Source organism: Phyllobates terribilis, unplaced genomic scaffold, assembly GCF_046119375.1.
Source record: "Phyllobates terribilis strain yellow unplaced genomic scaffold, ASM4611937v1 Scaffold_2__4_contigs__length_985480577, whole genome shotgun sequence".
Classification (NCBI taxonomy): Eukaryota; Metazoa; Chordata; class Amphibia; order Anura; family Dendrobatidae; genus Phyllobates; species Phyllobates terribilis.
Genome location: NW_027362762.1, coordinates 940,200,763 through 940,223,985, shown reverse-complemented (window position 1 = coordinate 940,223,985; position 23,223 = coordinate 940,200,763). Strand labels below are relative to the sequence as shown.

The following is a 23,223-nucleotide window of genomic DNA, read 5'->3' as shown; positions in this document are numbered from 1 at the left end:
ACTACATTCAAGAAGATTATTAACCCTTCAGGTGCATCACAGGAACTAAAGCCACATGGAAGAAAAAAATGAACATTTTTATTTTTCTAACAAAAATTTTCTTTTAGCCTAAATTTTTTAATTTTCACATGGGTAACAGGATAAAATGCATCCTAAAATTTGTTGGTCAATTTCTCCTTAGTACACTGATACCTCATATGTGGTCATAAACCACTGTTTGGGCACACGGCAGGGCTCAGAAGGGAAGGAGCGCCATTTTACTTTTTGAATGGAAAATTAGCTCCAAAAGTCAAATTGCGCTCCTTCTCTTCTGAGCCCTGTCATGTGCCCAAACAGTGGTTTACGACCACATATGAGGTATCAGTGTACTCAGGAGAAATTGACCAATACATTTTAGGATGCATTTTATCCTGTTACCCATGTGAAAATTAAAAAATTTAGGCTAAAAGAAAATTTTTGTGAAAAAAAAAGTACTTTTTTGTTTTCACAGATCATTTTGTGAAGCACCTGGGGGTTCCAAGTGCTCACTATGCATCTAGATAGGTGCCTTGGGGGGTCTAGTTTCCAAAGTGGGGTCACTTGTGGGGGAGCTCCACTGTTTAGGCACATTAGGGGCTCTCCAAACGCAACATGGTGTCCGCTAACAATTTGAGCCGATTTTCCATTCAATTTGTTAGCGGACACCATGTCGCGTTTGGAGAGCCGCTGTGTGGCCAAACATTGGAGCTCCCCCACAAGTGACCCCATTTTGGAAACTAGACCCCCCAAGGCACCTATCTAGATGCACAGTGAGCACTTGGAACCCCCAGGTCATTCACAAATTAATCCGTAAAAATAAAAGTGTTTTTTTTTCCACTTTTTCATTTTTATGAATCAATTTGTGAAGCACCTGGGGGTTCCAAGTGCTCACTATGCATCTAGATAGGTGCCTTGGGGGGTCTAGTTTCCAAAATGGGGTCACTTGTGGGGGAGCTCCAATGTTTGGGCACACAGCGGCTCTCCAAAAGCAACATGGTGTCCGCTAACAAATTGTCGGCTCAAATTGTTAGAAGACACCATGTTGCGTTTGGAGAGCCGCTGTGTGGCCAAACATTGGAGCTCCCCCACAAGTGACCCCATTTTGGAAACTAGACCCCCCAAGGCACCTATCTAGATGCATAGTGAGCACTTGGAACCCCCAGGTCCTTCACAAATTAATCCGTAAAAATAAAAAAGTGTTTTTTTTTCCACTTTTTCATTTTTATGAATCAATTTGTGAAGCACCTGGGGGTTTCAAGTGCTCACTATGCATCTAGATAGGTGCCTTGGGGGGTCTAGTTTCCAAAATGGGGTCACTTGTTGGGGAGCTCCAATGTTTGGGCACACAGGGACTCTCCAAACGCAACATGGTTCCAATTTGTTAGTGGACACCATTGTGTAGTGTATGTCAGGTTGGTGTGCGGTGTGGTATATTGTAGTGTATACACCACACACACACACACACACTACAACACACACACCAACCTGACATAGCCTACTAAGCTGAGTACGCCCTAGACTGGGATGAGTGGGACGGGCGGGACATTTTGTGTGCTGTGTGCGTGTGTAAAAAAAAAAAAAAAAAAAAAAAAAAAAATCGAAACTTTATTATAGTGTGAGTGTACGTGTGTGTGCTTGGTGTAACCTTCTGCAGTCACGTGTGGGGGCTGTCAGGCGTAGGGGGGCTGTCAGGCGTAGGGGGCTGTCAGGCGTAGGGGGGGGGCTGAAGAGATGGAGGAGCCAGCAGCTGCAGCAAGGGGGGTGATCACTGGGGCAGGAGCCGGCAGTAGCAAGGGGGGTGATCACTGGGGCAGGAGCCGGCAGCAGCAAGGGGGGTGATCACTGGGGCAGGAGCCGGCAGCAGCAAGGGGGGTGATCACTGGGTTTGCGGATGGGGGGGTGCACACTGGGGATGGGGAGTGAACACTGGAGACAGGGGGGGTGAACACTGGGGACAGGGGGGGTGAACACTGGGGGGGTGAACACTGGGGTCAGGGGGGGTGAACACTGGGGTCAGGGGGGGTGAACACTGGGGACAGGGGGGGTGAACACTGGGGACAGGGGGGGTGAACACTGGGGACAGGGGGGGTGAACACTGGGGACAGGGGGGGTGAACACTGGGGACAGGGGGGGTGAACACTGGGGGAGGGGTGATTATTGGGAGGTGGGGGGTGATATCACTGGGACTGGGGGATGGTGGGTTTGATCACAGGAGCAGGGCATTTACACTGAGCCTGCTGCTGCTGTGATCACAGTCCACCGGCTGTCAGAAGGAGAGCAGCAGCCGGTGGATGAAGACGTGGGAGAGGGAGCAGAGGGAGCGGAGGTCGGGGTGCAGGTATGAAAGTGGAGGGGGGGTCGGGGGTGGAGGGGGGGGGCAGGGTGGAGTGGAGGGGGGGTCGGGGGGGAGCGGGGGCAATACTACCTGATGCAGATCAGCGGCGGCAGTAGGCGATCAGCGGCGGCAGCAGGCGATCAGCGGCGGCAGCAGGCGATCCACGGGGGGGCAGCTGCAGAGGGTCCACGGGGGGGCAGCAGCAGAGGGTCCACAACGGCCGGCACCCGATCCATGGACGGGCAGTTGCGGCCATCATTAAAAACTCCCTCCACATCTGATTGGGGCTAGTATCCATGTGACGCTAGCCCCCCAATCAGATCTGGGGGGAGGGGGGGACAGAGGTGACACTCCCCCCAGCCAATGGCTGATGCTGTAAGCATCAGGCCATGCCCAGATTTAAATATTACACCAATTTTCATTGGTGAAATATTTAATTCATACCGATTGGCAGTTTCATTAAAAGTGAAAATGAAACAGCCAATCGGAGGGGTCCCAGGCACGGGGGGGTTAATCCACCCCCCGGGGGGTCGACTTCAGGATGTCCAGTTGCAGTAGCAACTGTGACACCTGAGCGACCCCGCTCGCAGGCGCTGCAGGGGGTCTTTCCCTCCATGTCACAGACGCTGTGACATGGGTCGGGAACGAACTGTTTTCCATGTCACAAACGGTGTGACACGGGTCGGGAAGGGGTTAACATGCTAAGTCTGGTCACTTCTATTGATGCCTCAGCAGTGTACTTTAAAATCTTAAATTATTATTTATTATTATTATAGCGCCATTTATTCTATGGTGCTTTACATGTGAAAGGGGTATACGTAGCAAAAACAAGTACAATAATCTTAAACAATACAAGTCACTGATTGGTACAAGAGGAGAGAAGACCCTGCCCGCAAGGGCTCACAGTCTACAAGGGATGGGTGAGGATACAGTAGGGGAGGGTAGAGCAGGTCATGCAGCAGTATGGTGGAGCAATGGTTACTGCAGGTTGTAGTTTTGTCGGAAGAGATGAGTCTTCAGGTTCCTTTTTGAAGGTTTCCACTGTAGGCGAGAGTCTGATATGGTGGGGTAGAGAGTTCCAGAGTAGGGGGGAAGCACGGGAGAAATCTTGTATGCGATTATGGGAAGAGGGGAGTAGAGAAGGAGATCTTGTGAAGATCGGAGGTTGCGTGCAGGTATGTACTTGGAGAGTAGGTCACAGATATGTGGAGAAGACAGGTTGTAGATGGCTTTGTACACACGTGGTCAAAATTGTTGGTACCCCTCGTTTAATGAAAGAAAAACCCACAATGGTCACAGAAATACCTTGAACCTGACAAAAGTAATAAATTAAAAATCTGTGAAAATGAACAAATGAAAGTCAGACATTGCTTTTCTGCTTCCACAGAATTAAAAAAAATAAAATTAAACTCATGAAATAGGCCTGGACAAAAATGATGGTTCTTCTTAACTTAATATTTTGTTCAACAACTTTTTGAGGCAATCACTGCAATCAAACGATTCCTGTAGCTGTCAATGAGACTTCTGCACCTCTCGACAGGTATTTTGGCCACTCCTCATGAGCAAACTGCTCCAGTTGTCTCGTGTTTGAAGGTTGCCTTTTCCAGACGGAATGTTTCAGCTCTTTCCAAAGATGCTCAATAGGATTTAGGTCAGGGCTCATAGAAGGCCACTTCAGAATAGTCCAATGTTTTCCTCTTAGCCATTCTTGGGTGTTTTTAGCTGTGTGTTTTGGGTCATTATCCTGTTGCAAGACCCATGACCTGCAACTGAGACCAAGCTTTCTGACACTGGGTGGCACATTTCTCTCTACAATCCCTTGATAGTCTTGAGATTTCATTGCACAGATTCAAGACACCCTGTGCCAGATGCAGCAAAGCAGCCCCAGAACATAACAGAGCCTCCTCCATGTTTCACAGTGGGTACAGTGTTCTTTTCTTGATGTGCTTCATTTTTCCGTCTGTGAACATAGAGCTGATGTGCCTTGCCAAAAACTTCCATTTTTGTCTCATCTGTCCATAGGACATTCTCCCAGAAGCTTTGTGGCTTGTCAACATGTAGTTTGGCAAATTCCAGTCTGGCTTTTTTAGGATTTTCTTTTCAACAATGGTGTTCTCCTTGGTCGTCTTCCATGAAGTCCACTTTGGATCAAACAACGACGGATGGTGTGATCTGACACTGATGTTCCTTGAGCTTGAAGTTCACCTTTGATCTCTTTCAAAGTTATCCTGGGCTCTTTTGTTACCATTCGTATTATCCGTCTCTTTGATTTGTCATCAATTTTCCTCCTGCGGCCACGTCCAGGGAGGTTGGCTACAGTCCCATGGATCTTAAATGTCTGAATAATATGTGCAACTGTAGTCACAGGAACATCAAGCTTTTGGAGATGGTCTTATAACCTTTACCTTTTAACATGCTAGTCTATAATTTTCTTTCTAATCTCCTGAGACAACTCTTTCCTTTGCTTCCTCTGGACCATGTTGAGTGTGGTCCACACCATGTCACCAAACAGCACAGTGAGTATCTGTAGCCCTATATACAGGCCCACTGACTGATTACAAGATTGTAGACACCTGTGATGCTAATTAGTGGACACAACTTGATTTAACATGTCCCTTTTGTCACATTATTTTCAGGGGTACCATTATTTCTGTCCAGGCCTATTGCATGAGTTTAATTTTTTGTTTAAAATTCTGTGGAAGCAGAAAAGCAATGTCTGGCTTTCATTTGTTCATTTTCATAAATTTTTCATTTATTATTACTTTTGTCAGATTCAAGTTATTTCTGTGACCATTGTGGGTTTTTCTTTCATTAAACGAGGGGTAACAACAATTTTGACCATGTGTGTATGCCATGGTTAGGGTTTTGAACTGGAGTCTCTGGGCAATGGGGAGCCAGTGAAGGGACTGACAGAGGAGAGGCCGGGGAATAGCGGAGGGACAGGCGGATTAGTCGGGCAGCAGAGTTTAGGATAGATTAAAGGGGTGCTAGAGTGGTAGAAGGGAGGCCACAAAGCAGGAGGTTGCAGTAGTCGAGGCAGGAGATGATGAGGGCGTGCACTGGTGTTTTGGCAAAATGTGCGGATTTGGGAGATATTTTTGAGTTGGAGTTGGCAGGGAGTGGAAATGGCTTGGATATGTGGTTAATTTATTATATTATACAAAATTAAACTAAGTTTCTACAAAAATAAGAAGACACATGCATAAAGCCTGTACATTTTCACGGACATGACTTCATTACGTTTAAAGAATTTAATGATTCCTTTTTGTCAATAGGGAGAGAACAGTGCTGATTTCTGGAAGAGTCGCTGCATGGACCTGGTGGACTTTATAATAGACTGTGAAGACTCTGAGCCCTTCAGAGAGCCCGTGGACCTGGAGCAGTTTCCTGTAAGAGAATGGTTATTATTGACTTGATTTCTGCTGTCTTCCGTGTCTCCTAATGACATGAACAAGAAATAAAGCTGCCATTAACTCAAATGAATTTCTCGGTCGCGTCATTGGGGGACACAGGAACCCCAATGTACGCTAAGATTTTACACTGAGTACTAAAAATCTCCGTATTCCAGCCATCTAAATTTATCACCTACCCACAGAATAGGTGATAATTGTCAGATTGGTGGGGCCTGCATCACTGGTACCCTGCTAATTCTTGACTGTGGTTTGTGTGCTGCTGTGGAAAACAAGCTGAGAGTAGCACTTAATCGCCAGTAAGGGGCGAAGGTGGGATGTAGGTAAAGATTTAATTACACTTTTTTATTTTTTGTAGGATTACAAGGACATTATTGAAACGCCTATGGATTTTGGGACCATCAAAGAAACTTTGACAACAGAAAATTACAATAACCCTTATGACCTGTGTAAAGATATGAGACTGGTCTTCTCTAATGCAAAGTTGTACACGCCAAATAAAAGATCACGGGTAAGATGCCTTTACTATACTTAACTGCTTTTATGTTTTGTACACCTGAGCCTTTTGACTGGCTGACCATCTAATGTGTATGGAGCCCTCCCTACTCTGACAAGTGATGTCGGGGGCGAGAAGGGTCAGACATGTTAAATTACAAACTTCAATCTTCTTGTTTCCCCAAAAAGCTCCAACCAGAGTTGTTTCAATTTCTTTCTATGCTTTGTCTTGAAAACAGCTCAGCCAAGTGAGTTGGAAGAACAGACGACAGAATTAATCTGTGGCCGACCATCTCCAAGGTGTATGGCCACCTTTCCAATTTACACGTTTGATAAAGATTTCAAGTACAAGATGCTGCTTCTATGTAGCACTATCCATATCCTTTGTCTCTAATCTGTAAATATCCATTTATTTTTCTGTCTAGATTTACGGTATGGTATTAAGACTGTCACCACTCATGGAAGAAAGAATGAAAGGAATTATCTTCGACTACAAAGCTGCCCAAAAGAAGATTAAAGATTGCCGTGCCCTGAAGAGAGCTCATGTAAAGGACGTACAGCAAGAGAGAAGACCACTGAGGTGAGACATGCTACAATACAGCGAAATGGTATAAACGCCTATTAATCAAGTATGTGGTATTTGCATAACATTCAGAGATACGGGATCAATTACAATCAAACAGGTGACCACATATGGAAACCTCTTAAGCAGGGCCGTGGAGTTGGTATAAAATGGACCAACTCTGACTTATATAATAAATTGGGTACAATAGTTCAATGCAGTTTGTGGGGGAATATTTTTTCATAAGAATTTGGGAAAGTTATGAAATGTCCTATTCCTGATCTAAGGGTCTAGACTTTTAGCTGAGATGAAACTGTGCTACAGTAAGTTTATCACTTAAACATGAGCCTTGTATAAGGGAGTCGTGGAGTCGGAGTTGATGTCATGGAAATTGAGGAGTCGGAGATTTGGCTTACCGACTCCACAGGCCTGCTCTTAAGTGTCTACACGAATGGAAACACATTACTACTCCTGGCCTGGGATCAACCAGTGATAGAGACTAAGGGGAACACCTATCTAAATCTCATAACACGCATATCCCAAGAGTGTTGGGTGGATAAGAAGTCAGAGGAGAAGCCACCATGCACCCCAAACCTTGGAGAACTTCTGGGAGCAACCTCTGTTCTTATACACTATTTTTTTCTGTCACCTATGACGGCACAACGAGAGAGGGGAAATGCCCTTCAAGGACAGGAAACCTTCAAGATAAAAAGGGCATCGCCTCTCTCCACCTCAGTGGTTTCCTGTCCTTGATGCGTGACCTTCTAGCTCGTTGGCGGCGACAGAAGAACACGGACTTACCCAGGCCGGGGCCAGTCGGTTGTGGCAGGGCACAGTCTCTGCTGTGGCTGGCCCTGTGCGTGCTGGAAGTGCCGCGGGAGGCGCCCGATCTGGGTCTCCTCGCGTGCGGGCGGAGGTTTGTGGCACCCACACAGCATGGTGGCCGGCACCCCCTGCGTCCCCGATGTGATGTCGCGGGGTGCGACCGGAAGTGACGAATCCGGAAGTCGAGCCCTTATGACGCGCACCGGGACCTCTAACCCCCGGATGTGAAATTCGGTGGAGGTACCGGAAGCTGCAGGGACGCCGGCCGGTGATCTCCCTGGCACAGTGGTACTTAAGGGTAGATCACCGGCTAGGCAGGGGCGCAGTGCACCACAGAATGGCTTCACAGCAGCCCTGCCCACCGCATCAGCAGCAAGAGCAACAGACCATGCTACAGCCACAGGAGGATACAGAGCAGCCGCAGGTGCAGCCTCGGCACCAGAAGCGCACCCAGGAGCAGGGTCCACCCCAGGGATGGAGCGGTGGGCATTCTGGGACACACAGCACCAAGGATTCAAGATCCAGCGGGCATAGCTCGAGCAGGATTGACGATTCCACGGTCTCCCGAGGAGAAGTGTTGGATACCGTCCTGCTTCCTGTGCTTGTACCCCGCTTTTATCTGTTGAGTGGTGAGTGAGCTATGAGAAAGTCGACCGATTTAATAGACTTTTTTGTCTCTCTCCCCCTCTCCTTCTTTCTCTCTCCTTCCTCTGTGTCAGGATGTCCCTAGAAAGTGTACAGGGAAATCCAAGTACAAGGTGTGTGCCCTATGTGAACGAGGTCTGGCTTATGACTGGCCAAAAAAGTTATGTCGGCTGTGTATTGAAGAAACAATTTCGGAGGGAACTCCAAACTTTGCTTCAAATTTAAAAACCCTTATTAGGACTCAGGTCGAGCAATAACGAAAATCCTTTTCTCACCCCAAAGAAGCTTCCCAGACCCGTAGATCAAAAACTCCACCCACCCTCTCAGATTCAGGATCTGATGTAGGAATGCTGGATGACTCTACCGACTCTTCCTCTTCGGATAGCGAGTCAGGCACAAGTCACTGTTTTCCCCTGGAGAGTGTTGATAACTTAGATCGGCCATAGAGCAGTCTGGCTAAAATGTTGCCCAGGGGATATGCAGACGAAAGAAAAATTATGTTCTCTTCCGTGTGAAGGAGATTTTCTCTTCGGTACCACTCTTAACACAATTCTTGAGAAGGCAGGGGACAGCAAGAAGGGATTTCCCAAATCTCCCTTCTCGACTTTCAAACAGTCTTTTTGGAGGAAGAAATTTACCCGCAGAAGAACATCCACGGAACAACCTAGATGGGAGGATCGTTCCAGGAAGCGGAAAGGTTTTCTGTTTGGCAGACGCTCCCAAAAAATTCGAAAACACCCAAAATTACTCTCTATCCCAGGTGGGAGGGAGGCTCTCTTTTTCTTCCAGCCTGGGAAAGGATCTCTTCCAACAACTGGATCCTCAGATTGATAAAATCTGGGTTGAAGCTGGAATTCCTGAGAAACCCGCCAGAGAGATTCATCCTGACTGCTATGAGATCCTCTCTGCCAGAACAGGCGTTGGAGAAAGGTATTAAAGCTGCTAAGAAAGAACATGTTACAGGAAGTATCGCCACAAGAGGAAAGGAGAGAATTCTATTCCCCCTTGTTTCTTATGAAAAAAACTGACAACACATACAGGGTGATAATCAACCTGAAGGGCCTGAACGAATGCTTGAACATTCCATCATTCAAGATGGAAACAATAAGATCAACGATAAGTTTATTTCCCGGTTGCTACATGGCAGTGCTGATCTGAGAGATGCATATTATCATGTGCCAATCCATCGCGTCTTTCAGAGATACCTCAGAGTGGCTGTAACTGTACAGGGAGTCATCCGGCACTTTCAATACAGAGCCCTTCCATTCGGCCTAGCAGTGGCGCCCTGCATATTCGCAAAGCTTATAGCGGAGGTTACGGCTCATCTCAGGGAGGAAGATAGATTGATCATCCCATACTTGGACGATTTCCTAATAGTGGGAAGAACTTACAATCATCTATCTCAAGTGGATCGGGTGTGCGCCATCTTAAGAAACGTAGGATGGTGTTTAAACCTGGAAAAATCTAAATTTATTCCACAGACAACTCAGATCTTTTCAGGCCTTACTGGATTCAGTTCGGCAAGAATGCCTTCTGCTCGACCAGAACCGACCAGAAAAAATAAAGAATCTGGTTTCAGCAGCCATAACAAATCCAGTGATGACTCTCAGGGGAGCTCTGTCTCTGCTGGAGTCTCTCACCTCCTGCATTCCAGCACTAAGCTGGGCACCATTTCACGCAAGAGAGTTACAGTGGAACGTCCTAAAGAACAAAGTCATCCTCCAGGGTCATCTGGAGGGCAGATTGACTCTCCCTCACAATGTAATACGTTCACTATATTGGTGGTTGAGAATAGACACGGTCCAGGCAGGCGTCCCCTGGGTTCCCCTTGTTACCAGAGTAATTACCTCAGACTCCAGCCCCAGAGGGTGTGGGGTGCACCTAGACAACCACCTGATACAGGGGACTTGGTCAGAGGTGGAGAGTCTGGAGTCCTCAAACATGTGGGATCTACGGGCAGTAGAGAATGCACTGATCAGCTTTTTTTACCCCTTTTACAAGGACATCACGTAAAAGTACTGTCTGACAACCTGGTCACAGTAGCATATGTGTATCACCGGGGGGGGGGGGGTACTCGCTCGAAATCCCTTATGAGGATTGCGAGGAGAATATTTTCTCTAGTGGAAGGGAAAGTCCTCTTGTTAAACGCTCTTCATATCAGAGGAGAGGACAACACGAAGGCAGACTTTCTGAGCCGCAGGCCACTATTGCAGGGAGAATGGACTCTAAATCATTCAGTCTTCCGTCAATTAGTTGCCAAGTGGGGGTCTCCAGAGATCGACCTATTTGCGACCCGTCAGAACAGCAAATTAAAAAAGGTCTCTGAATCCCTCAGAAAATCCTCAGGTAGTAGACACCTTCCAGTGCAGATGGGATTTCAGACTGGCTTATACTTTTCCCCCAGCATTTCTAATTCCAGCAGTGTTGAGGAAGATCCGGGAGGATCAGGCATGAGTGGTCCTTATAGCCCCCTTCTGGCCCAAGATGCCATGGTTCTTTTAGCTGAGAAGCATGTCGATCACGGACCCCTGGATTCTTCCAGAAATCCCCGATCTTCTTGCTCAAGGTCCTGTATTCCATCCTCAGGTGAAAGGACTGTACTTAGCAGCCTGGAACTTGAGAGGTCATTACTAGAAGGTTGGGGATTCTCATCAAATCTAGTTACTACTCTTCTAGGAAGAAGAAAACCAATCACTACTAAGAATTACGGTAGAACCTGGAGGAAATTCTTATGTACGGGATCCTCCCTGGGGGTGTGGGTGGGAGAGTGGAGTTCCCGTAAAAAACATTTTAGAATTTCTTCAGAATGGGCTGGAAAAAGGCCTAGCGGTTAGCACCCTAAAGGGCCAAATTTCTACCCTAAGGGCCTTGTATAATTATAATCTAGCCGGTAACAGATGGATTTCTAGATTTGTGAAGGCATTCAGTAGAGCCAGACCTGCCCCTGTAATAAGGGTCCCTTCTTGGGATTTGAACTTGGTGCTAAAAGCATTGACAGACTCTCCCTTTATAGACCCTGAGATAAGGGGCTCAAAGTTACTTTCCCTCCGTGCTAATGTCAAGGCCACGAGAAGTATTGTTTTAAGGGTAAGTCCGTTACAGGCCCTGTCTGCAGATCCACCTTTTACCTTAATTCTAGAGGATAGAGTAGTTTTGAGACCAGACCCTGCTTTCTTACCTAAAATTGTATCCAAATTCCACATGTCTAAGGAGATAGCCCTACCATCCTTCTGTCCTAAACCTAAAAATAGCAAGGAGGATAAATTTCATACCTTGGATGTTAGGAGATGCATTATACACTATTTAGCACCCACAAGCTCATGGAGGAAGGATAGGGCTCTTTTTGTCCCCTTTCAGGGCTCCCGGAAAGGGACAAAGGTCTCAAAAGGCACTCTTATCAAGGTGCATCAGGGAAGCCATCAGGATGGCCTATACGGGGTTAGGCAGAGATCCTCCTGACAACCTGAAGGCCCACTCTACAAGAGCCATGGCAGCATCCTGGGCAGAAAGAACGGACGTGCCCATTGAACAAATATGTAAGGCGGTCACATGGTCATCTCCGTCCACTTTCTATAACCCCTATAGACTCGACCTTTCCGCCTCCTCTGATCTCACGTTTGGGAGAAGGATTCTGCAGGCTGTGGTCCCTCCCTCACATACTTAGTTCATAATTCTCTGTAATTCTCTCGTTGTGTCGTCATGGGTGACAAAAAAACACATATAATACTTACCGGTAATGTGTTTGGAACCCATGATGGCACCTTTATATTCCCTCCCTGTTACTATGGTGATCACCTTCCGGTTGGTGAGTGCGGAGTTCACATGGGTGAAAAATTGTATATATTTTAATAAGATTAATGTACTGTAATCCACTGAGGCAGAGCGAGGCGCCACCCTTTTTATCTTGAAGATTTCCTGTCCTTGAAGGGCGGATCCCCTCTCTCGTTGTGCCGTCATGGGTTCCGAAAAAACACATTACCAGTAAGTAATATGTGTTTTCCATTCGGTTTCCCTGAGTTTAGAATTTCTTCCAGTGGGTAATTAAGGGCTGCCTGTTTCTCATCCAAGTAAGAGCTATTGCCTTCCGAGCAAGCAAAAAAATATGCAGTTGTGATTAGTCGTCCGTGGTTCTTCTAGTCGTCCGGCGTATGTGGGATGGGAGGCGGGGTCATCAAAATATCCCCAAACGCTTCCTCCCAGAACAAGTGGACATTAAAGCAACCCCATATTATGTGCCAAAAGTCTGTGCCTGGTATCCTACAACTGTGACGCCTGCTGTGAAGTTGTTGGCCCATTTTCTGCAGTCGTTGAGGAGATGAGTAACTTTAATGCAGAAAATAGATTTGTATCCTATTGTGTTTCGCAGGGGATACAAATAGTGGGGTCTCTGGCACCTCCTCCCAATTATCAGAGATCAAATGTGGTAATTGTGTTTCCCACCTACCCTTGATATAAGATTGGAAGTGATTTTTTTACTCCCCTATTTATTAACCCCTTAAGCCCCGAGGGTGGTTTGCACGTTAATGACCGGGCCAATTTTTACAATTCTGACCACTGTCACTTTATGAGGTAATTACTCTGGAACGCTTCAACGGATCCCCCTGATTCTGAGACTGTTTTTTCGTGACATATTGTACTTCATGATTGTGGAAAAATTTCTTCGATATCACTTGCGTTTATATGTGAAAAAAACGGAAATTTGGCGAAAATTTTGAAAATTTTGCAATTTTCAAAATTGGAATTTTTAAGCCCTGAAATCAGAGAGATATGTCACACAAAAGAGTTAATAAATAACATTTCCCACATGTCTACTTTACATCAGCACAATTTTGGAACCAAAATTTTTTTTTGTTAGGGAGCTATAAGGGTTAAAAGTTGACCAGCGATTTCTCATTTTTCCAACAAAATTTACAAAACCATTTTTTTAGGGACCACATCACATTTGAAGTCACTTTGAGAGGTCTTTATGACAGAAAATACCCAAAAGTGACACCATTCTAAAAACTGCACCCCTCAAGGTGCTCAAAACCATATTCAAGAACTTTATTAACCCTTCAGGTGCTTCACAGGAATTTTTTGAATGTGGAAGAAAAAAATGAACATTTAACTTTTTTCACAAAAATGTTACTTTAGACCCAATTTTTTTTATTTTCACAGGGGTAACAAGAAAAAATGGACCCCAAAATTTGTTGTGCAATTGCCCCTGGGCACGCAGATACCCAATATTTGGGGAAAAAACACTGTTTGGGCGCACGGCAGGGCTCGGAAGGGAAGGAGCGCCATTTGACTTTTTGATTGTAAAATTTGCTTGAATAATTAGCGGACGCCATGTTGTGTTTGGAGAGCCCCTGTGTGCCCAAACTTTGGAGCTCCCCCACAAGTGACCCCATTTTGGAAACTAGACCCCCCAAGGCACCTTTCTAGATGCATAGTGAGCACTTGGAACCCCCAGGTGCTTCACAAATTGATTCGTAAAAATGAAAAAGTGAAAAAAAAAAACACTTTTTCATTTTTAAGAATCAATTTGTGAAGCACCTGGGGTTCCAAGTGCTCACTATGCATCTAGATAGGTGCCTTGGGGGGGTCTAGTTTCCAAAATGGGGTCACTTGTGGGGGAGCTCCAATGTTTGGGCACACAGCGACTCTCCAAATGCAACATGGTATCCGCTAACAAATTGAATGGAAAATCGGCTCAAATTGTTAGCGGACACCACGTTGCGTTTGGAGAGCCCCTCTGTGCTCAAACTTTGGAGCTCCCCCACAAGTGACCCCATTTTAGAAACTAGATCCCCCCCAAGGCACCTTTCTAGATGCATAGTGAGCACTTGGAACCCGAGGTGCTTCACAAATTGATTCGTAAAAATGAAAAAGTGAAAAAAAAAAACACTCCAATGTTTGGGCACACAGGCACTCTCCAAATGCAACATGATATCCGCTAACAAAATGTCGGCTCAAATTGTTAGCGGACACCATGTTGCGTTTGGAGAGCCCCTGTGTGCCCAAACTTTAGAGCTCCCCCACAAGTGACCCCATTTTGGAAACTAGACCCCCCAAGGCACCTATCTAGATTCATAGTGAGCACTTGGAACCCCAGGTGCTTCACAAATTGATTCATAAAAATGAAAAAGTGTTTTTTTTTTTTCACTTTTTCATTTTTACGAATCAATTTGTGAAGCACCTGGGGGCTCCAAGTGCTCATTATGCATCTAGATAGGTGCCTTGGGGGGTCTAGTTTCCAAAATGGGGTCACTTGTGGGGGAGCTCCAATGTTTGGGCACACAGGGGCTCTCCAAACGCAACATGGCGTCCGCTAACAATTTGAGACGATTTTCCATTTAATTCGTTAGCGGACACCATGTCGCGTTTGGAGAGCCCGTGATGTGCCTAAACAGTGGAGCTCCCCCACAAGTGTCCCCATTTTGGAAACTATACCCCTCAAGGATTTTATTAAGGTGTATAGTGAACATTTTGAACCCAGAGGTACTGCACAGAATTTGTTTACATTAGGTCATCATATTGAATAAGTTGTCATTATTCTTGAGCGCAAGTGCTCGCTACTTGAGTTTGCATCGGGTACTCAGGTATGCACCATGTACAGTGTGTGCTCGAGTGACATGCTCGAGTCCCTGCTCCGCATGTTTCACGGTTATTAGACACCCAAAAAAAAACATGCGGGGATCGCTCGTGCATGGCAGGCAATCCCCGTAAAGTTTTTTTGGCCGCGAAGCATATGGGGCAGAGACTCGAGCATGTCACTCAAATACCCACGATACTCAATGCATACCAGAGCACCCGATGCAAACTCAAGTAGCGAGCACTTGCGCTCAACACTAGTCGCCATATCGTCATCTTTTTTTCTTACTTTTGAAAAAAATCCCAACCCCAGCCCTAACCATAGCACAACCCTAGCCCCAGCACAACCCTAGCCCCAGCACAACCCTAGCCCCAGCACAACCCTAGCCCCAGCACAACCCTAGCCCCAAACCCAGCCCTAACCCTAGCCCAATCCTAACCCAAGAGTTTATTTTTGACGCCGTTCCTTGTGCGGTATAAGTGATTAGATGACTTTATTCTTCAGGTCGGTGTGATTACAGCAATGCCAGAATCATATGGGGTTTTTATGACTGACAGCTGTCACACACTAAAAGACGCATTTTTTGTAAAATCTAGTTTTTGCATCGCCATATTTTGAGAGCTATAATTTTTCCAGATTTTGGCAGACAGTCATGTGACGGCTCGTTTTTTGCGGGATGACTTGACGTTGTTATTGGTGCCATTTTCAGGCACGTGACATTTTTTGATCGCTTTCTATTCCGATTTTTGGGAGGCAGAATAAACAAAAACCAACAATTCAGGAATTGTTTTTTTTTCTTTTATTCTGTTCCGCGTGTGGTAAAATTGATGAGGTACCTTTATTCTTCGGGTCAGTACGTTTACAGCGGTACCACATTTGTATAATTTTTCTATGTTTTGGCGCTTATACACAATAAAAGCTATTTTATAGAAAAAAATATTTTTTAGTATCGCTTTATTCTGAGAGCTATAACTTTTTTATTTTTCGGCTGATGGAGCTGTATCGCAGCTTGTTTTTTGCGGGACGAGATGACGTTTTCAGTGGTACCATTTTTATTTATATGCGTCTTTTTGATCGCGTGTTATTCCACTTTTTGTTTGGCGGTATGATGATAAAGCATTGTTTTTTGCTTCGTTTTTTTTTTATTTATTTATTTTTTTTACCGTGTTCACTGAAGGGGTTAACTAGTGGGACAGTTTTATAGGTCAGGTTGTTCCGGACGTGGCGATACCAAATGTGTACTTTTATTGTTTTTTTTTATAATTATATTTATTGATGGGTACATTATATTTTTATTTTTGGTGGATTATTTTTTTTATTTTTTTTTTTAATATTTTTGCAATTTTTTTTTTCTTCCACTTTCAGACAGTTTATATACTTTATTACTTTGTCCCACTCTGGGACTTTCACTTTTTTTTCTCTGATCGCCTGCATGGCAAGGAATGCAGCACCATCCCTATGCCATGCAGGCTGTCAGCGGTGCACAGTGTGAAGATTGTTTGGAGATGCACTGCGCATGTCCAAACAATCTTCCTGCTGTCTGGTGACCCGGATGTTGTCATGACGACATCGGGTCGTCATGGCAACACCCGGGAAGCCTTTGCAGACTGCGCTGGAAGCCGGAAGAGGAGGTGAGTATCGGCGATCACCTCCCCTTGCCCCCGCAATGCCGCGATCGACTTCGATCGCAGCATCGCAGGGGTTAATGTGCTGGGAGCGGTGCAGGACCGCTCCCTGCACATAGTACCGGGTGTAAGCTGTGACAATCAGCTGACACCCGGCGGCGATCGCGCCCGCACAGCCTGTGTGCGCGCGCGATCGCGATGACGTACTAATACGGGTCTGGGTCTTAAGTCCCAGGGCACAGACTCGTATTAGTACGTCAGATGTTGTTAAGGGGTTAATAATAATATTTAGCGGCCTTCGGCTTGATCTCGAGCCATGGCAACTTAATGGATAAACACTCCATAGGAAGATCGATCTTGTGTAAGAGTCTAGATAGGTCCACCAGGATCTTCTCTGCCATTATCTCGATTGTATCAAGCCATCGGGATGCTGGTTTTCCTTTTCGACTTGTTCCTTCTATTCATCTAACCATGATGTCCTTCTCCAGTGATCGCTCTCTCCGTATGATGTGTCCATTGTAGGCAAGTAGATATCAGACCTTTAGGGTCCTGAGAGGTAAGTAATCCCTATCAGGGAAAATGACTAAATTGAGGAACAGCCTTTTTAAGGTTATATTTATAAAAAAGATTCTCTAGAACCTGCTTGTATTTTCCGAGTATATATCCCCAATTGTAATAACTTCCAGAAAATATTCTCTGCCAGTGTTGATAACCCCATGTTTACACCGTTATCATAGAGGTGTAATGCCTTAAAAGGCACCTGTCAGGTCCAGATACACTATTTACCTGCAGGTGAATAGTGTTACTCGTGTCTTTCAGGTTTATTGGAGCAGTGGCTGTGATCAAAGTGCCAGGCAGTGACTTCAGATAGAATACAGCTTCATTGAGGGACGCAGCAAACCATGGGTGCATGCTGCTGTCGCTAGGAGGCTGACAGTAGGCAAAAGAGTTAGCTCCTCCTCAGCAGGGTAAACCCACCAACTGGCACAAGGCTCGTGAGTTTTAGCTTAGTGTCATCACTACGCCTGTGGCCTCTGCAAAAAGTGACCCACAGGTCAGGCCTCGGCCTTCTGCTCAGATTGCATCTCACTCTGTTTCAAGCAAAAGGCAAAATGTCTTCCAACCACAAGGAATTTGACAAAATCTTTGCCAAACAGTGGGAGCACCTGGAAAGGCATCTCCCGGGTAGGAAGTAGTTGGATATCTTATATCTTTTCGGATCTGACCTCAGCAAATGGGCTGAATCCCCGGCTGTGGACCCGCCAGTTTCACGCCTGCCTGCCAACACTGTCCTGTCACTACCTTATGGTTCCTCTCTCACGAACCCACCGACAGGCAAATCGAAGCCCTAGCCAAGTCCTCCTATGAGGCTGCAGGCTCCTCTCTGTCCTGCCTTCGCTTTCACAAGGGTAGCCAAGTCGGTCTCCGCCTGGGCTAAACTCCTTCGACAGGGCATCTTATCCTCTGCCTTGTCTGACTAAGTGGCTGATCTTGCGGACCAAGTTGCTCACGCAGGAAAATACTTGCTCGCGTCGTCTCTTGATGTTGCCAGTTGTTCTGCCCGCTTCACTAGCAATATTGTAGCCATGCCCAGAATACTCTGGCTCAAGGCCTGGAATGTGGACATGGCATCTAAGAGGGATTTTTGATACCGTAAAATCTTTCTTGGAGCCTTCATTGGGTGAAACAGGAAACCATGGGTGTATGCTGCTGTCGCTAGGAGGCTGACACTAGGCAAAAAAAGAAAATAGCTCCTCCTCGGCAGTATACACCCACCGACAGGCACCAAGCTCACCAGTTAGTGACCAAAGCAGTAGGAGGAACCACACAAAGAGTAACTGTACATGCCCAACAGGGGCACAATGGCCCAACATGCACAAAACCAGAGAGGGTGCTGTGTCCCCCAATGAAGGCTTCAAGAAAGAGATTTTACGGTGAGTACCAAAAATCCCTCTTTATCGCTTCATTGGGGGACACAGGTAACTATGGGACATCAAAAAGCAGTCCCTAGGGTGGGAGAACAGTAGATAGCCACGGACTAGGTCGGACGGCGGGCAACCGCCCCTTGCAGAACCTTCCGTCCTAGGCTGGCATCAGCCGAAGCATAAGTGTGAATTCTGTAAAACCTCTTAAAGGTGTGAAGGGAAGACCAGGTTGCTGCCTTGCAGAATTGAGATGCTTATGTGACACCTGATAGCCCTCCCTGGGAAATGGGGTTACTCGGAGCCGGGTCAGTGTAGGTGGTACGGGGGATGCAGTCGTGGCCTAGACCCTTTCCGTGCCCAGGGCAGTCACATAAAAGATAGATGTAATGGGCTTTCAATTAAGAGTGGTATTTTCCGACTACGCCACCTGCGGTTTCCGGTGATGGACACCGGCGCTGCTTCAGTCCACTGAGGCCGGTGTTACAGGCAGCTAAGATGGGACGGCTCCCCGCAGGCGGAGCAGGCCTCAGGGCAGTGTGATGAGGAATGGTGGGTGCAGTGCCGCGCAGGAAATAACAGGCTGAAGCGGGGTGTGAAGTCATCCAGGATTTTTACTCACATTCAGATGAACTTTAGCCGCAAAGCTTCCCTCTGCTCCTCGCAGCGTACTGCGGCCACTAGGGAGGGGGTCCAGCACTTTCCAGGTAAATCAGGAGCACCTGTCGAGACCCCTCTGGTGTGTGTTCCTCTCCTTGGTGAGTTCTCCCACGAAGTCTTCTCCTGACTGTATGTGTGGTTAGAACTAGGTGTAAGGCCGGGTCCCACTGGATAAGCGCAGTGTGAGAGATACAGGTGGCGTATGCCGCTCCGTCCGTATCCCTCCTGGGATCCACTAAGCCTCTGGGCTTTTCTGACTGAGACGTGAAGTAACAAAGTCACATATCGGGGGCCGGTAACCCCTCTTGCAGCAGGAGTCCCTCTGACTAGGCCAGAATAAAGAATACAGGTGGCGTATGCCGCTCCGTCTGTATCCCCCTGGGATCCTTTTGCCTGTGGAGCTTGTCTCCTCTGCTCCCCTCCAGGCCTTCTTAGGTAGGGACCTTGACCGGGTAGAGACAGTGGTTAACTCTGACCCGCTCCTCGCCTCAAGGCCAGAGAACGAGGACCGTGTATCTTCAGTCGGATGAGGCCTATTACTGAACTCTGGTGGGTGTCCACAATCCGAGACGGAGACCACAATCACTGATGAAGATCACAATCAAAGACCTTGAACCTAAGATGGCCGTAGATTAAATATGAATTAGTAAGTGTACCCTAAAAGTGTGTCCTCCACCCTCACCCACTACATGGTTCCCCCTATCTTTGGTCCCCCCCCCATCTCCTATATCCCGGGCCGGGGCAGCACCCTGGTGCATTTAGGCCCCCTACAGGACAGCAGTGGTGTAGTGGTGAAGTGGGGTCCTGAGTGATGCTCCATCCTTACCTGGAAGAGGAGACACCACACCTCTACTGAGGTGCAGTACCCCTGTGGCGACTGAACCCTCAGGGGCGCCACACAGAGGGCTGGTGGCTGACAGCCCAGGAGCCCCCCACCGTCCGAGTAGAGTGGGCCTTTACCCCCGGGAGGCGGAGACCTATCTCTGACCCAATATGCCTCTAAAATGGCCGAACGTATCCAACGGGCGATGGTCGACTTAGACGCGGGGAGACCGTTGCGGCGACCCTCAGGAATGACAAACAAGGAGTCCGTACGCCGAGAGGTAGATGCGTAGAGCTCTAACAAGGTCCAGTTTATGAAGAGACCGTTCAAGCGGATGCACTGGAGCCGGGCAGAAAGATTGTAACACAATGTCTTCATTGATGTGGAAGGAGGAGACCACCTTCGGTAGAAAGGAGGGTACCGGTCTGAGGGCCGCTTTGTCCTCATGGAAGACAAGAAAGGGAGACCGACACGAGAGAGCTGCCAACTCAGAAACCCTTCTAATTGAAGTAACTGCAACCAGAAAGGCTACCTTCCATGAGAGAAGAGGCGTAGAAATGTCCCCGATAGGTTCGAGCGGAGATTGCTGGAGGGCAGTTAAGACCAAATTAAAGTCCCACGGATCCACAGGGGGGCGATATGGTGGTGCCAGTTGAGCCACTCCTTGGAGGAAGGTTTTGACCTGAGATCGGGACGCCAAGTTGCGCTGAAAAAGGATGGCTAGCGCTGAGATTTGGCCTTTGAGGGAACTCGGAGAGAGGCCGGCATCAAGGCCTGATTGTAGAAAGGCCAAAATGGAAGGTAGAGAGAATACCATGGGAGCTAGCCGTTTCTTGCATCGACAAAAAAAGGCTTTCCAGGTCCTATGATAAATGCGAGAGGTGGCGGGTTTTCTAGCTCTAATCATGGTTTGGATGACTTTGGGTGAGAAACCAGCTTCCCTTAAAATAGCGGCTTTAACGGCTGTGAGATGAGATCTGGACGGTCTGGTAACCTCCAGGGGCAGTCGGTGAGCAGGTTTGCTTTCTTGGCCGCGATCACTTCCATCAGACATGTCTCAGAATTAGCAGCTCTTGCTGCTCTCCTTTTTTCATCCTCTACTAGGACAAGGTGGTCCTACAACCAGTTCCTTCATTCCTTCCCAAGATAGTCTCCCCATTTCATCTCAATGAGGATATTGTTCTTCCTTCAGCCCGTCCCCTAGAAAGATCTCTCCACAAGCTGGGCCTAGTCAGAGCTTTACCTTTCTACCTCTCAAGGACAGCATCCTTCAGATGGTCTAATTCTTTTTGATTCCCGAGGGTTATTGTAAGGGACTCCCAGCCTTCATGTCTGCTATCTCTTGCTGGATCTGTTCTGCTATACTGGAGGCTTATCGAGTTAAGGATAGACCACACTCTCCGGGGTTGGAGAGGTGGCCTCCTGGGCCTTTTGCCACCAGGCCTCTGCAACCCAAATCGGCATAGGCCGCTACCTGGTCTTCACTTCATACATTCGCAAGATTCTACATTGTGCATACCTATGCCTCTACTGATGCTGGCCTAGGTAAAAAAGTGCTGCAAGTGGCGGTTGTCTGTTGTCCGACCTGAATTTGGCATGTTTCTTCTGTTCCCTCCCTTGGGACTGCTTTAGGGCGTCCCATGGTTACCTGTCCCACAATGAAGCGATTAAAGAAGGATTTTTGGTACTCTCCATAAACTTTCTTGGAGCCTTTATCGGGCGACACAGCACCCTCCCTTGTTTGTGCCACTGTTGGGCCTGTGTATAGTTATTTTATCGTTCTACTGCTTTCTCACTAACTGACAAGCTTTGTGCCAGTCAGTAGGTGTATACTGCTGAGGAAGAGCGAACTTTTTTTTTCTTTTTGTGCCTAGTGTCTGCCTCCTACCGACAGCAGCATACACTCATGGTTACCTGTGTCCCCCAATGAAGGCTCCAAAGAAGACATTTTCTGTGAGTACCAAAAATCCTTTTCTGCCTGTAGTGGCTTCTCCAGTAGGGGTTAACCCTGTATCGGCAGGTAAATGGCTTTTTCTGGATGTGACAGGTTAGTTTTTATCTGCTTATACCTCCTGTGTTGCTAGTTTATGATGTAGACCTTAAAGACAATAAAGGTTAGGTCATTCAGGTATGGGCCAAAAAGAAGTCTTAAGATGATATGCTGAGTCCCTCCATTTATTTGGAAAACTAAACTCTTGCACTAAGAGTGGTAACTCCGTTCCTTCTGGTGTCCTGGGTACAGGGGTGAGTTTTTTTGCCATCTGATACACTTGTCCTTTCCTTCTGCCTGTGTAGTCAATTTAGTTGACCACAGCCCCCAAATAAGTGATTCATATATATATTTTTTTTTTATGCAGAAAAGTCAGACAAGCAAGACGATCCAGTTCTGATGAAATGAACCAATGCTTCTTAGAAATGAGTTCACCGCAGCCTACCTCAAGTGGAGCCGCTCATGCTCCCAGTCCGCTCAGCGCAGCCAGTTCTTCTTCAAGACACCTTAATGGACAATCACCGGGCTCCTCGCCCAGATCATTCACCAAGTCCCGAGCATTAAGTAGAGTGTGCAACTCCTCACCCAGCTGCTCCAGGTCATCAGGTAAGAACTTTGGCCCTTAAAAGGGTGGTCATAACCGTGACCTAACGTCAGATGCGGAGACTCTGGCCGATGCTGGGGCAACTAGACTAAACATGAAGAATTTTGTTTATGATCACAGGGCATTCCCCAAGAAAAGGAAACCCCTTTGTCTATTACAAAAAGCCAAACTGCCTTTGCAAGCTGATTTATCTCTTTTTGGTTTGATTTGACTCTAATATTTTTGACTTGTGTCCTGACCTTTTGTAGGAAGTGAAACCGACTCGTCCTCTTCTACCTCGGCTTCTGAACATTCCTCCAGCTCGTCGTCCTCTTCCTCCAGCTCAGAAACAAATGACAAGACTGACTCGAGCTCGGCATCACACAGAGTCAACGGCGTGAAATCTAAAACAAATAATGGCAGACAGCAGAGAGCAACTGCAGTGAAGCAAGGTAACCACCTCTGATCATGGAATCTGTTATGTAAGTGGAAAATGGTGTCACTTTAGATCAGGGGTGGGGAACCTCAGGCCCGCTTGCCATTTACGGCCCTCGATGACACTTTATCTGTCCCCTGGGCAGATTCCCGGGGCCTGCAGTGCATGGGCCGGCAGCTGTATTTTGCTGGCCCATTAATTTCTTCTTACTCTGTGAGCACACTCACACAGTGGTCATTACTGAACGCTGAGGCGTGTGCAATGAAAGATTTACGTCCTGACACCAGTGCCAGCGTCAGGACGTACTTTGTGGGCTGAGT

The 23,223-nt window shown here is 47.0% G+C and overlaps 1 protein-coding gene across 1 annotated transcript in view; it reads left to right on the top strand.

Moving 5' to 3' along the window:
- The window catches only part of BRWD1 (bromodomain and WD repeat domain containing 1), a 133,469-nt gene that overhangs the window by 106,686 nt on the left and 3,560 nt on the right, over nt 1-23,223 (top strand). Inside the window, exons 34-38 of the mRNA XM_073668425.1 lie at nt 5,629-5,742; nt 6,122-6,274; nt 6,684-6,838; nt 22,252-22,490; nt 22,737-22,919. Of these exons, the coding sequence (XP_073524526.1) occupies nt 5,629-5,742; nt 6,122-6,274; nt 6,684-6,838; nt 22,252-22,490; nt 22,737-22,919 (844 nt within the window). The remainder of the gene's footprint in view (nt 1-5,628; nt 5,743-6,121; nt 6,275-6,683; nt 6,839-22,251; nt 22,491-22,736; nt 22,920-23,223) is intronic.